The sequence below is a fragment of the Mustela nigripes genome, chromosome 13 (assembly GCF_022355385.1).
Source record: "Mustela nigripes isolate SB6536 chromosome 13, MUSNIG.SB6536, whole genome shotgun sequence".
In the NCBI taxonomy this organism is placed as follows: Eukaryota; Metazoa; Chordata; class Mammalia; order Carnivora; family Mustelidae; genus Mustela; species Mustela nigripes.
The window spans coordinates 16,830,385-16,842,542 of NC_081569.1; the positions used below are offsets into that span (position 1 = coordinate 16,830,385).

Here is a 12,158-nt window from a genome sequence, read left to right on the forward strand (position 1 = left end):
CGGTGGGTTAAGCCTCTGCCTTCAGCTCAGGTCATGATCTCAGGGTCCTGGGATGGAGCCCTCACTGGGCTCTCTGCTCAGCAGGGGGCCTGTTTCTCCCTCCCCGCCTGCCTGCCTCTCTGCCTACTTGTGCTCTCTCTGTCAAATAAATAAATAAAATCTTAAAAAAAAAAAAAAAAAGAATAAAGTCTCAACCATCCCCCCCCACCCCTGCCCACCACCAAGAACCTTCTGGACCAGGAATAGAATAGTTCTGAAGTCTTTAAATATATTTTTTTTAAAAATCCAGACTATTATAATGTAAGCAATTTAAGCAATTTAATGGCTCTCAGAGCAGTATTTGGCGGCACCAGCCACATGCATCCCCAAGAGGCTAAGCCACCAAACTATTTCAAATAAGAAAGTATGAGCAGCAAGACCATCAGCCACCCTACATGGGCAAAGTCACTCAGCTCCACAGATGTATCCACAGCAACTTACACCGTAAGCCAGCACCAGCACTACCCAAAGAGAGGATAAAGAGAATAAAGTCAGTCCCCACGTCCCTACTTACTTTTCCCAGGCATAAATAACAGCAACAGTACACTTTAAAAGTTACTATAATCATAGGTATCCATCCCTCGTCATAAAAGAAACTACTTTGTTATGTTCCAGTAAGATCCGAATAGCAACCTGTAAGTTAAAAAATTCTTCTAGTCAGAGCAAAAAAAAAAAAAAAAAAAGAAAAAGAAAATGAAAGCCTTGCTTACTAGTTTCTTTAGGGTTCTAAATAAACACAGTGAGTGATTTCTATGGATTGACTCTACCTTGAAAAGCGTATGTAAAATATTTTATGGTATCAGAATGAATTTCTAAACTTAAAGACCTGAGTCCCATAAGTGTTGTGTATTTTTACTGAAAAAGCTGAGGGAGGGGAATAAAAACTATTTCTCAATTCAAGAAATATCAATATTTCCTTAAGACTTTGAAATGAATCAATTTCATAAGCCATAAGTGAAATTGGCATAACTGGGAAAAAAAAAAGGTAAGGAAATCTTCAAAACTGATAGCTGGGATTTCACAACACGAGTAAAACGGACGCTTTCAAAGTTGAAAACAATCTAGTCTTCGGAAGTTCAAAAGTCTCAGAATCAAAGATATTGTTACTATTTTGAGTCCAGAAAAGGCCATCGCAATTTAACAAAAGAAACAAACTTCATCTTGCCAAGGGAATATGCATCTATCGCCATAACAACTTAACTTGTTTTTCAAGATCCTTTGTTTACTAATCATTTTATACCAAACATATGCCCTTTTCTCAGAACAAATCAGTTTTTTACCGGTTCTTGGAGGTGGGAGGGGGAGGGTAATACATATCTCAGTTTTAATCTTTCCAAATACTGAAAATTAGTTATGCTCCCCAAATGTCAACAAGTCTCAATGTGCACAAACATCAGGACTGTTGCACGTACCACACCCCGCCCACCCCAAGTTTAAGCCAGATCATCTCTTTACAAGTAACAGGAAAACCTCCTCTTGATAATCTGAGGCCAAACACCATATTTTCAAGGGTTGGCCGGGGGAGGGGGGAGTCAGAGGGCTTCATTCACTATTCACTTTGTTGTCTTTAGGGTGTTCAAAATTTTCCTGCCGAACATCTCAGAGAAATCTAGAAACCATATCCCAAGCGTGTGTGCAACCATTATTTATTTAGCACAATCGAGAGGAGGGAATCTCTTGGACTCAGATAGCACCGGTCACAGGTTGGCTAAGAAAAGCTATTCAAAGCAAGTTGGCTGGCAGGCACAGACGCCCCTTCGTGGATTTTTTTTTTTTTAATAAGTTTTTAAAACAAATCGCAATAAATCACAACACAGAGAGAAACATGGCTTCTACTTTTTAGGATTAAAAAAATTTTTTTTCAAGATTTAATTGCCTCCTCAATCTTCTTCTCACCTCTTCACACCCTTAAAAACAGCAAGTTCTTTTAAATCATAAAGCCTTACAATTTAGAAAGTGTCCTGATAATTTCCAGAAAGCTAAGCAATGTGTAAATCCAGAATGGTTTTGAAGTAAGTTTCATCTTTCTTACAACTCAAAACATGCTGTGCAACATTCATATACACACCTGTAACTCCTAAAGTGTTGGCAAAAGGTAAAGGCAACACTCCATACTTTTAATCACAATTGTCATAACCAATGTTCTCGAAAAGCAGAGAGAGGGCAAAAATGAGCAAAGATGGGTAAATGTGTCCTCTGTGTCATGGCCCGCTGTGCCACTGCAGTAGGGGTAGTATGTTAAGGTGGCAAAAATGGTACAATACAGGCCTTGAGAAGATTCAGCAACACTGGTTAACTTCATATTTGAAGCCTATAGAAATGTTTTTAAAGAGCCTTTAAAATGCTGTTTGCTGTCCAATTGATTTGAAAACAGCCTATCCTGTGTCGAGTCTAAAAAAGATCTGAATATCCAAGCAACTTTGTTTCATGCAGGAGCTTATAAAATGCCCCAAGGACAAAAGCAAAGTCCTATCTGCCTACACACTGCCTAGCACAGGGTCCAACTTTCAGACAGAAGGTGCCCAATAAGTGCTGGCTGGATTCGGCTGCTTCTCGCAGCACATTCTCACGAAACAAATGAAGCCAGACTTGAAAGGAAGCTACTGTCCCTTGGGGTCTCCCCTTGGCAAAACTCTAAGGCAACAAGTGAAAATGATACAGCTGATTTTCATTAGGGCCCTGATCTTGCAACAATAAGGACAGGAAACATTTTTATTAGTAAACTAAGTCTTAGACAAAGACCAAAAACAAATGTAAACAACAATTATTCTCTATGCCTTTTCCTGTTAAAAGGCCAAGGTAAACCTGGAAAAAGGCATAACAGTTAAAAAACAAAAATGCCTCTGCTATATTTGTAAACCTTTTGTTCCATGAGAAATCTGAAATGTAAAACAATTGCTGTATGCCTGCAACCACCGCTATCTCTTACAAAGATGGTGTCTCCTGCTCAGGTTCTAGAGCTCTTTAAAAAAAATAAAATGAGCATCAAAGAAAAAAACCACCACATTCATCCTCAGTCTTTACTACCAGAGTAGTTAATCTATGAAAGTGGAAAGTCTTTCCTACCTTAAAACATACATTATTATTTCTTTGTTAGAAAACACATGTGAGAAAACTGGAAATAACAAAAAAAAACCATCCAGACTCGGCTCCTAAACTTTAATCTTGGAAAAACCAACTTCACTTCAGATGCAGTGAAGGATTTTACTGTCACAAATCTGACTTTCCCTGGCATTGGTCTTTTTGGGGTTTTTGTTTGTTTGCTTGTTTTAATCCAACCCCCTAATCCCTCACTTCAGCTATGTGGAACCAAGATTTTTTTTTCCCCCTTGTCCATTTCTCCTGTGACGTTTAATCCCTGCTGCTCAACACAGAACCTCCACCTTGAATTTGTTGTACTGCTTGCTTCTAGGCATGGATCTGAAGAACTCCACAAATGAAGGAGAGACAGACACCAACCTGCCGGACAAATTTACTAATTTTAATCTAATCTCTATGTTCAAAGGAACAGAATGCATTCTTGCCAACCTTCACATAGCTCTTACCAAAAAACACAACAGGTTTACTGGGATGTAATTCGCATGCCATAGAAGTCACTAATTTAAAGCATACAATTCAATCGTTTTTAGTACCTTTGGAGTTGGACAGCCATCACCACAATCTAATTTTAGAACATTTTCATCACCACCCCCCAAAAGAAACCCCATACCCATTAACAGTCACTCCCTGTTCCCTCCTCCCCACCCCCCTTCACAACCACTAATCTGCTTTCAGTCTCTACAGATTTGCTTATTCTGGACTTCGTATAAATGGAATCATACAATATGTGGTCCTTTGTGACTGACTCCTTTCACTCAGAACTTTGTTTTTAAGGTTCTTCCAGTCAACCTTAGCATACTTCTCAAGGCTGGATTTTTCTAATCCTTCTGACAAATCAAACATATAACCTTTTAAACTTCAAATCCTGACCCACACCCCATCCCTCCTCAAAAGTACCATTTACTTGCTAGTTCCCTCTAGAGAGTCTAAACTATAATTTGCTATTTAGGTTCTTTCCCAACTTCTTATTCTGGGCTCTTCCTCTGGTAATAAAACGCCAACTTCTTTAAACACCAACCTTTCACATACCTATATTTCTCTGACAATAGGACATGGCTCTGCCTGGGGCAGAAAGATGACTGAGTCCTTTTAATGAGATGGCCACAGTATGTTTGAAGTGCATATGGGTTTTGAAAAAGAAGAGGAAGGAGAAGGGAGAAGCCCTCAGATGATCTATCACTCATAACTTCCATGAACCCCTTATTTAGATGCTCTGTTCACATACTGATACAAGCACATATGAAGTTCATCTGCCTCAACAGCTCCTAAATAGTCTAAAATTTAAAAGAAAATCACCCTACTGCTGTAGGTTTCAGTGTTCAAAGAGTAAACACTAATCCTTAAATATGCCAACACAATAGGAACCAACCCCATCCAATTTTTATCGCTATACTAGAGAGCCAAAAGAACTACCCATCTCTGATTGGATTCAGTAGTTTTCATCAGAATTAAGTCTTCTAGCACTTTTCTAACAAAGAAAAAGAACACATACATGTTAACACTGAGTTTATCGTTTTCTCCTGAAAACTTCAGAGCAGTGGGAAGGAGCAGACGGGGAGTGAGGACTTCCACAAACCAAATCAGGAGTCAGGGTGCCTTCTGGCGATCCGTCAGTTTTTCAGGAACAAACAATTTTGGAGGGATCCCTGAGAAAAACTTTGGTCTCTCGGTATCATGAAAAATGTCCCTTCTCCTCCTGTTTTCTCAAGAAAGAGCTGCCTTTCAGAAAGTATTTTTCATGAAGATCGCTCCAAACAACAAGCCATCCTATTTTAAAATGCCCGACTCCTTCCTCAAGAAGCAAGGCCATCACCGCCGTGGTGAATTTCAGAACTTACTAACGTTAAATAATAAAACTAGAGGCATAACACACTTCAGTAGTATGCCATAAAAAATGGATTGGCTCTCCTGTGTTTTCTAAACTGCATTTTAACTTTTAGAGGCTAGGAAACCCTCTTTTGTCGTCGTGGTCCCCCCCCCCCCCCCCCCCCCCCCCCGCCCCATACCATCTGTAATCCTTAGAAGGGAGCCGAAAACCTTTCGTCCAATCCAGTGAGCTGGAAGTTTAGAAAACAAAGAGCAGGAGAGCTCAGATTTGTGGAAGGTCCGGCCTCAATCTGCGACTTACTCCGTGTAGTAAACACTAATTCTTTAAAAATCTGCTCTTACTCCATCATGAACTCATTTCTTACAAGACACTTAAGAAGGGTTTGTTTACACAAACAGTCTTTCCGAATCGCCCCTGTGATGGGGCCAGATCGCCCCCCACCCCGCGCCGCCTCCCGATTCTCCCCCCCCCCAACTCCTCAAGGCTCAGTCGTGATACTTTTTTTTTCAAAGTTAATTGGCACCACCTGCATACCCTCGGCAAACATTACTCACCAACACGCCCTCACTGTTCCCAGCCCCAGTTCTCCGACTGCACTTAAACTTTAATCGTGTTCAAATTACCCTACCATCGTGAATGTGCCAGTAAAGTATGCTTCGGTTTTTTGAGGATGTGAACCCCCCTCCCTCTCCTCCCTCCATACACCGTGGGGCCCTAAATCCTCCCGCCCTCCCTCCTCGCGCTTTCCTACCCCTACCCGACCCTACCAAAACAAAAGCTATCAGATTGCAAGCCATAGCGAGCGCGGAGCGATACCGCTTATTAACTTTGTGCAAAGGGAGTGCGGGATGTGGGGGAGGTAGAGTCACCCAACTCTGGCCACAAACCCAAGGCGAGGGCTCTGCGCTCGCAAAACAAAACACCCTCCCGCCCACCGCCCCCGCTGCCGCAGACCCTGGCGCTCCTCAAACCGCGGCGCACGACACCTCTCGCCAGGGCCAGGCGCCTAGGTGTCCCCAAGCGGCCGTGTGGCGACAGCTAGAGCCCGCGTTGCGAGCACGTGTGTGGACATGCACGTCGACTCGGACCACACACCTACTCCTGCACAGTCGGACGCTGCCCGACCACCCCCTAACCCCGCCAGGAGGAGAGGCATCTACAGGCGGATTGCAACTGGGTTGAAGAAAGTCCCAGAACCCTCTAAACTAGTGGCCCAGACGCGTTCCCGGGAAAAGCCTGACTGCTGTAGAGCCCCCGGCCTTGCAGCTTTCCAGGGGCGGGGGCTGCTAAGCCGGAACGCTCCCCTAACCCCAGAGCACAGCAGCCGCGGGAAGCCCAAGCTGGGGGGTGGAGGGGGAAGATCGGGCGAAAGTGACGGGAAAGGAAAGGCCAGGATCCCAAAACGCCAGAGGGGCCAAGCGCGTTGGCGACACGAGGCCGCGCCGGGAGGTCTGGAAACGTGTCCTGGGGCTACGGGGCCTCTCCTCGGGCGCCTCGCCCTGGAACGCCACGGCCGGTGGGCTCCCCGATCCCCGCCCCCGGGCACCGTATCTGCCCTAGCAGCCAGGGACCCGCGCGGCCGCGGGAGCTGTCACCGCCGTCTGCGCGCCGCGCGGGGGCCAGCTTTCCGTGCGGAGTGGCCCGCGCGCCGGGAGGGGGGTGAGGTGTGGGTGGCGGGGCCCGGCCCGGCGCGAACTTCCCCGACGGATCCCAGCGCGGGCACGGCCGCGGGGGAACGAGCGCTGCCCGACACAACCGGTCCGCGGGGCAGGACTCTCGGGACAGCGAAAGAGAAAGCCCCCGGGGCCCTTCCCGCACGAGGGTGCGCCGAGCCGGAGCCCCGGGGCCGCTCCAACCTTCCGGCCGAGCCCCTCCGCATCCCGCCCCGCCGCTCCCGAGCCCCGGGGCCCGACAGCTGCGGCGATGGCAACTCGGGTTTCGCAAAAAGGGCGCAGCCCCTCGGAGGAAAAGTTCCCGCAGTGGCCGCGGGCGGCGGGCACATACTCACTTTCTCCACTCGTCGGCCAGAGCGAGAGCGCGGCGGAGAAAAACAGGAGCCCCCACAGCGAGGTCGGGGACCCTCCTCCGGAGCCAGACTTCATTCCTTTTATTTGGGACGAAATTCCCTTCTCTCAAAAAAAAAAAAAAAAAAAAAAAAAAAGGAAAAAGAAAAAAAAAAGAAAGAAAAGAAAAAGGAAACAAGAAAGAAAAAGAAAACGGGAAAAAGTCTCAAACTCAGTCTTCGCCGCCTCCGAAAACAGGGCGACGGAAACAATACTCCAAAGGCGGCGCCGGCCGGGGACCCTCCGGGTGCGCGGGGCAGGCGGGCGGCGGCGCGGGGCGGCCCCTCAGCGCCGGCAGCCTCGGCCCAGGGCTCGGCGGAGTCGGGAACCCGAGGCGCGCCGGGGCGGGCTGTCGGCGTCGTCGGCCTCCATTTTCAAACCCAGAGAGGCAGGAGGGGGGGAAAACTGCACAGAAAGGGGGCAAAGCCCAAATTCGTCTCGGCGAAGAAAAACAAACGCGACCCCAGGCAGAGGGGGAGGCTGTCCGACACCCGAGCCTCCGCGGCTGGAGGGCGCGACGCAGTTCGCAAGATTGCCCCGAAGTCCGGGTCGCGGGCGAGGCCGGCCAGGGGCAGAAATGCGGAGTAAAAATGAATGAGCGGCTCCCCCTCCTCCTCCTCCGGGCTCCGCTCGCCGCCGCCTCCTCCCTCAGCGCCGCCGCCGCCGCCGCGAGCTCCTTCCCAAATCCAGAACACACACAAAGCGGCGGGCCGGCCGCGCCGCGCTCAGCACTCCCGCCGCGCCTCCCGGGCTCCGCGCCGGCCCCCGCCCGGCCCCCGCCCGCCGCCGCCGGCTCCGCGCGCGGGGGCTCCGGCTCGCTGAAGGTCAAAGCCGAGGCGCGCAACGCGCGGTGGAGCTCCCCTCGCGCGGGAGGGGCGTGGAGGGCCCGGGGAGCGGGGCCGAGGGTCTGCAAGCGCCGGGCACGGGCGCGCCGGGGGCAGGCTCGCTGGCGGCGTCCCTCTCGCTCGCTCGCCTCTCTTGAGTTCGCCTGGTGCGCTCGCTCCTCCTCGGGTTTTTTCCCTTTTTTTTTTTTTTTTTTTTTCCGCTCAGCAGAGTTAAAGCTGGTAAACAAGAGCCTCAGCCTCACCGCGCCGCTGCCGCCGCCGCTGCCACACACTGGGGGCTCGCGCGCGCGCGAGCTCTCGGAGCCGCGCACACGCGCCCGCGCGCACACTGGAGCGGCCACAGCCGCAGCCGCGGCGCGCCGAGGGCCCGGCCCAGGCCGGCGCGCGCCAAGAGACGGAGCCCGGGATTCCAGGGACGTGCGGAGCGGAGCCCGGGCGTGGGGTGCGAGGCTGCGAGGCACCGCCCCCGCCCCCCGCCCGCGCCGGCACACGCGCGCGCGCGCCCACACGCTCTCGCCCCCACCCGCACTGCGCCGGCCACCCTGCACGCGCCCTCCCCTCCCGCAAGACTCCAAAAACAATGCCCCCGGCGCCGGCCCGGGGCTCGGCGGAGGAGCAGGCTGGGGAGGAGAGGGGAGGAGAGGGGAAGAGAGGGGAAGAGCGGGGAGGAGGGGGTGAGGGCGGAGGGGGCGGGGTGAGCGGGCAGTGCGGGGCCGGAGAGGTTCATTGAAAAACAACAGCACGGCTGGAAAGCTCGTTTCCTCGGTTCTTGAAAAGCTTCATTGTTTCTTGCAGCTGTTGCAAAATAAATAAATAAGTGCGAAGTGCGTGCATGCGGCATTTTTTTCTCAGCGTGCTGGAAAACCCGAATGTGGCGGGAGGGGCACACCTGGGAGAAAGGAGACCCCCAAGCTACTAAGGCGGGCACTTTCACGCAAGGCTGGGACGGCCGCGGCCTCGCGACCAGGGAGCCCGGAGTTCTGGGGCTTGCGGGGAGCTGAAAGGGAAGGGCGCGGCCCGCGTGGCTTGGCTCAGGGGCGCGAGGGGGAGACCGCCCGCCGCCCGCCGCGGGCCGCGAGCCGGGGAAGGGGGGCCCAGACAGGCTGCCCCGCGTGCCCAGGGCGCGTCCCCGCGGCGGCCGCCAGGGGGCGCGGCTGGCGCCGGGGAAGGCCGGCCGACGGAGTGTCGCCTCCCTCCGGGAGAGGAAATGTGGGGGCCCGGGCAGGGGGCTTGCCAGGCTGGGTCGCTCTGACCGGGCCTCCACGACCCGCGGCCCGCCCTGGGCGCTCCTCGCGGCCTCACGAGGCTCGAGGCCCCACCACGTGGGCGGCTGCGGGGAGCGGCCGAAGCGCGTGCACAGTGCTGGGCTGCTGGGCGAGGGAGGCTGAGGCTGGGGGGGTGAAGGGGGGGCGTGTCCGAAGGGCTCCTGAGGATTGGGTAGGGGGCCGGGGCCGGGTCTTGTACGGGTCTGCAGGCTGGTGTCTGCATCCCGGAACGTGCCGCACACACCCGCGACCAGTGGTCACTGCGGAAACCCATCCGTACCTGCCCGGTGTCCTCCCGAGCACGTCTCTCAGTTTCGTTTGCTACGTAAGTGACTAGAAACCAGCACCAATTCCAGGTCTCCTTGGTGGTTTTCTTGAATGTGACCGAGGAGCGGTTTCCCCAAAGCGAGACTGCCCTAGGACTGCCATCTAATGAGTAAATGCTGCGGAGACCAGGTTCTCAAAGGAGAAACAGCCCAGCAATGGCTGGAGAAAGGAGTTTTAAATACGTGGACTTTTAAAAATAGTGATTGGACCACGTGTCGTCTGTAATGTGGTCCGGTTTCATGACTCAGGCTAATTGGTGTCAATAATAAATAAAAAAGAAGATGGCTAATAAAAGAGTTCTGAATGTCTAGATCGAGTGCAAGTGTTTGTCTCATAAACAATCAGGCTGTCTGGTAAGAGGGGAACTGTTCTAAAGGAAAGGTAGGTTTCTTTTTTTACTCTAATTGTAAAAGATTTCCGCGTTACATTATGCATCCCATCGTTCGTAAATAATTTTTTTTAATTAAGAACTGAAAACAAGTCAGAAGCTATCACGGTGGAAACCCAGCCCTTTCCCTCCCTATATTTATTTCCTAGATCATTTTTCCCCTTGGAAATTTTTAGCTCAATTCAGTGAGTCAGTGTATAGAAGGGAAATAAATCTTTTTTTTTTTCTTTTTTAGTTAAGAGAGTCATTCATATGGGATTTGTTTGTGTTTAACTGGAATTCAGCTTAATTTTCAAATACAATTTTCCAGTTGTAGATGTTTCTGGACATTAGCAAAGGAAGAAACATATTAGAATCTTTGAAAAGAAACTCAATTTAGCATGTATCATTTAAAAATAAGGTACTATATGTGAATAATTAAAATTTAGGTTACTAATTTTTAAAATATTTTTTCAGCGAGTTCCCTGCATGAGCTTGATCTTGATGCCTACAGATCCCTTCTGCAGCTAAATGTAAAGGAATAGCAAAATTACATTCTCATCATATTTAGTGTTCAGAATTTTTAATACATACTTGTAAATTAAGACAAAAGTTTAGAGCCGATTTTTAAAAGGTGAATGCTAATATAAGCAGCTTTACTACAGAATATATTCCAAGGTTAGTAATAAAAATGCCCATCGAGTTGTCCCTGAGAACATAAGGAGGTTTATGGAATAAAGAGAAATGTAAGATTATTTATATTGTAGATCTTTTTTAACCAAAATTATTTTTCATTTGTGAATTTTTTAAATGTTTGTGTTTTCCTAAAGTAATATGAAATAAATAAGATTAAGTTAGACAGTGAAGTTAGATGCTTACTATTATAGAGCTTAATATTGAAAAGAGAATGAAAATTTAGATTGCTTTTCAGCTCTAACTTGCTCACCTAGACAAACAAGGTGATTTGTGTTTTCTTCAAGGATTACATCCTGCATATCAAAGTCAAACTTATTTTTTCAACCTTGGAAATAAAATCATGTAGTAAAACATTAATTGGAGTCTGCTTTATAATAGCACCAACAATGCATTGCACATTTTGTTTTATGCAATTTTCCCCAGGTGTCTTATAAATTTCCCTTCATTTGGAAATGAAACTGGTTGCTCACTTTCACTTTTTAAAAACTGTTTACTTGAAAAGTTTTATTTCAAAATATTCTGCTCATTGTACCAGATGCCCCCAAAATGCAATATGTACCAAGTGAAAATGTGAGAAACAGCACAGATGACAATTGATAAGTATTCTAAGTATACAATACAGTGTGGTATATTTCCAGAAAGGAAAGTCATTCAAAGCAAAAGTGAATAAACTACAGCCACACACACATGGGCAAAACTTTGAAACACAATTTTTAATTAAAAAAAGAATGCAAGTTTTGAAAAATAGCACATGACAACATTTTGATAAAGCTCTTAAAAGGACAACAAAAAACATGCGGCAATTTTTTAAGTAGAATAATTACACAGTAAAGCATTTTTGTTTTGTTTTACTTTTATTTTGGCAAGTGGATTAATAAAGAACACAAAACATAGGATCCTGGTTACCTGTAGGACGGAGTGGGGGAAACCTCATAGGCACATGCAATGTTCTCAGAACTATGTTCATTCTCAGATTGGGTGGTAAATTTACAAATTTCCATTTTATAATTATGCTTTATAACTAACACATATATTACACATATTTTTGTATGTATAAAATACGAAAGAAGATGATAAAAATACGGGAATCACAAAAGAGATCATCCCAGTTTTCCAATATGACTCTTTCAAATTCCAAGTTGTTTGTAAAAACAACTCAGAAGAATTAAAGAACCATTAAAATGATCTAGTTAATCAAGGTCTTATCCTTAAGTATATTTTTCAAAAGAATGTTTACCTATAACCTATCAGTGCAATTCAGGACAAAAACAAGTCTTGAAATAAAAAATGTAGAAGAGCTCACGGGTAACTAGGTTTATTAATTAAGAGTGCATTAGTGCATTACGTAAATTGTCCGGCAGTTTCCTGTAGGGTTAAACACATACCTAACTTATGATCGAGCAATTCTACCCCTAGCTATTGAACCAAGAGATGCGAAAATAGATCCTCAAAAGACCTCTATGGGAATGTTGGTGGCTACTTTATTCGTAATAGCAACAAACTGGAAACAACCCAAAAGTACATCAAAGGAGAATGGATAAACATATCATGATACATCCATTCAATCCAATATTGCTTAACAATCAAAAGGAACAAATTCTTAATACATACAAAAACACAGATGAGCTT

The 12,158-nt window shown here is 47.7% G+C and overlaps 1 protein-coding gene across 1 annotated transcript in view; it reads right to left on the reverse strand.

Annotated features, from left to right (window-relative positions):
• The window catches only part of IGF1R (insulin like growth factor 1 receptor), a 291,050-nt gene extending 283,898 nt beyond the window's left edge, over positions 1 to 7,152 (reverse strand). The window contains exon 1 of the mRNA XM_059371653.1: positions 6,975 to 7,152. Coding sequence (XP_059227636.1) covers positions 6,975 to 7,068 — 94 coding nt within the window. The 5' untranslated portion in view covers positions 7,069 to 7,152. The remainder of the gene's footprint in view (positions 1 to 6,974) is intronic.
• Positions 7,153 to 12,158: the final 5,006 nt, after the last annotated feature.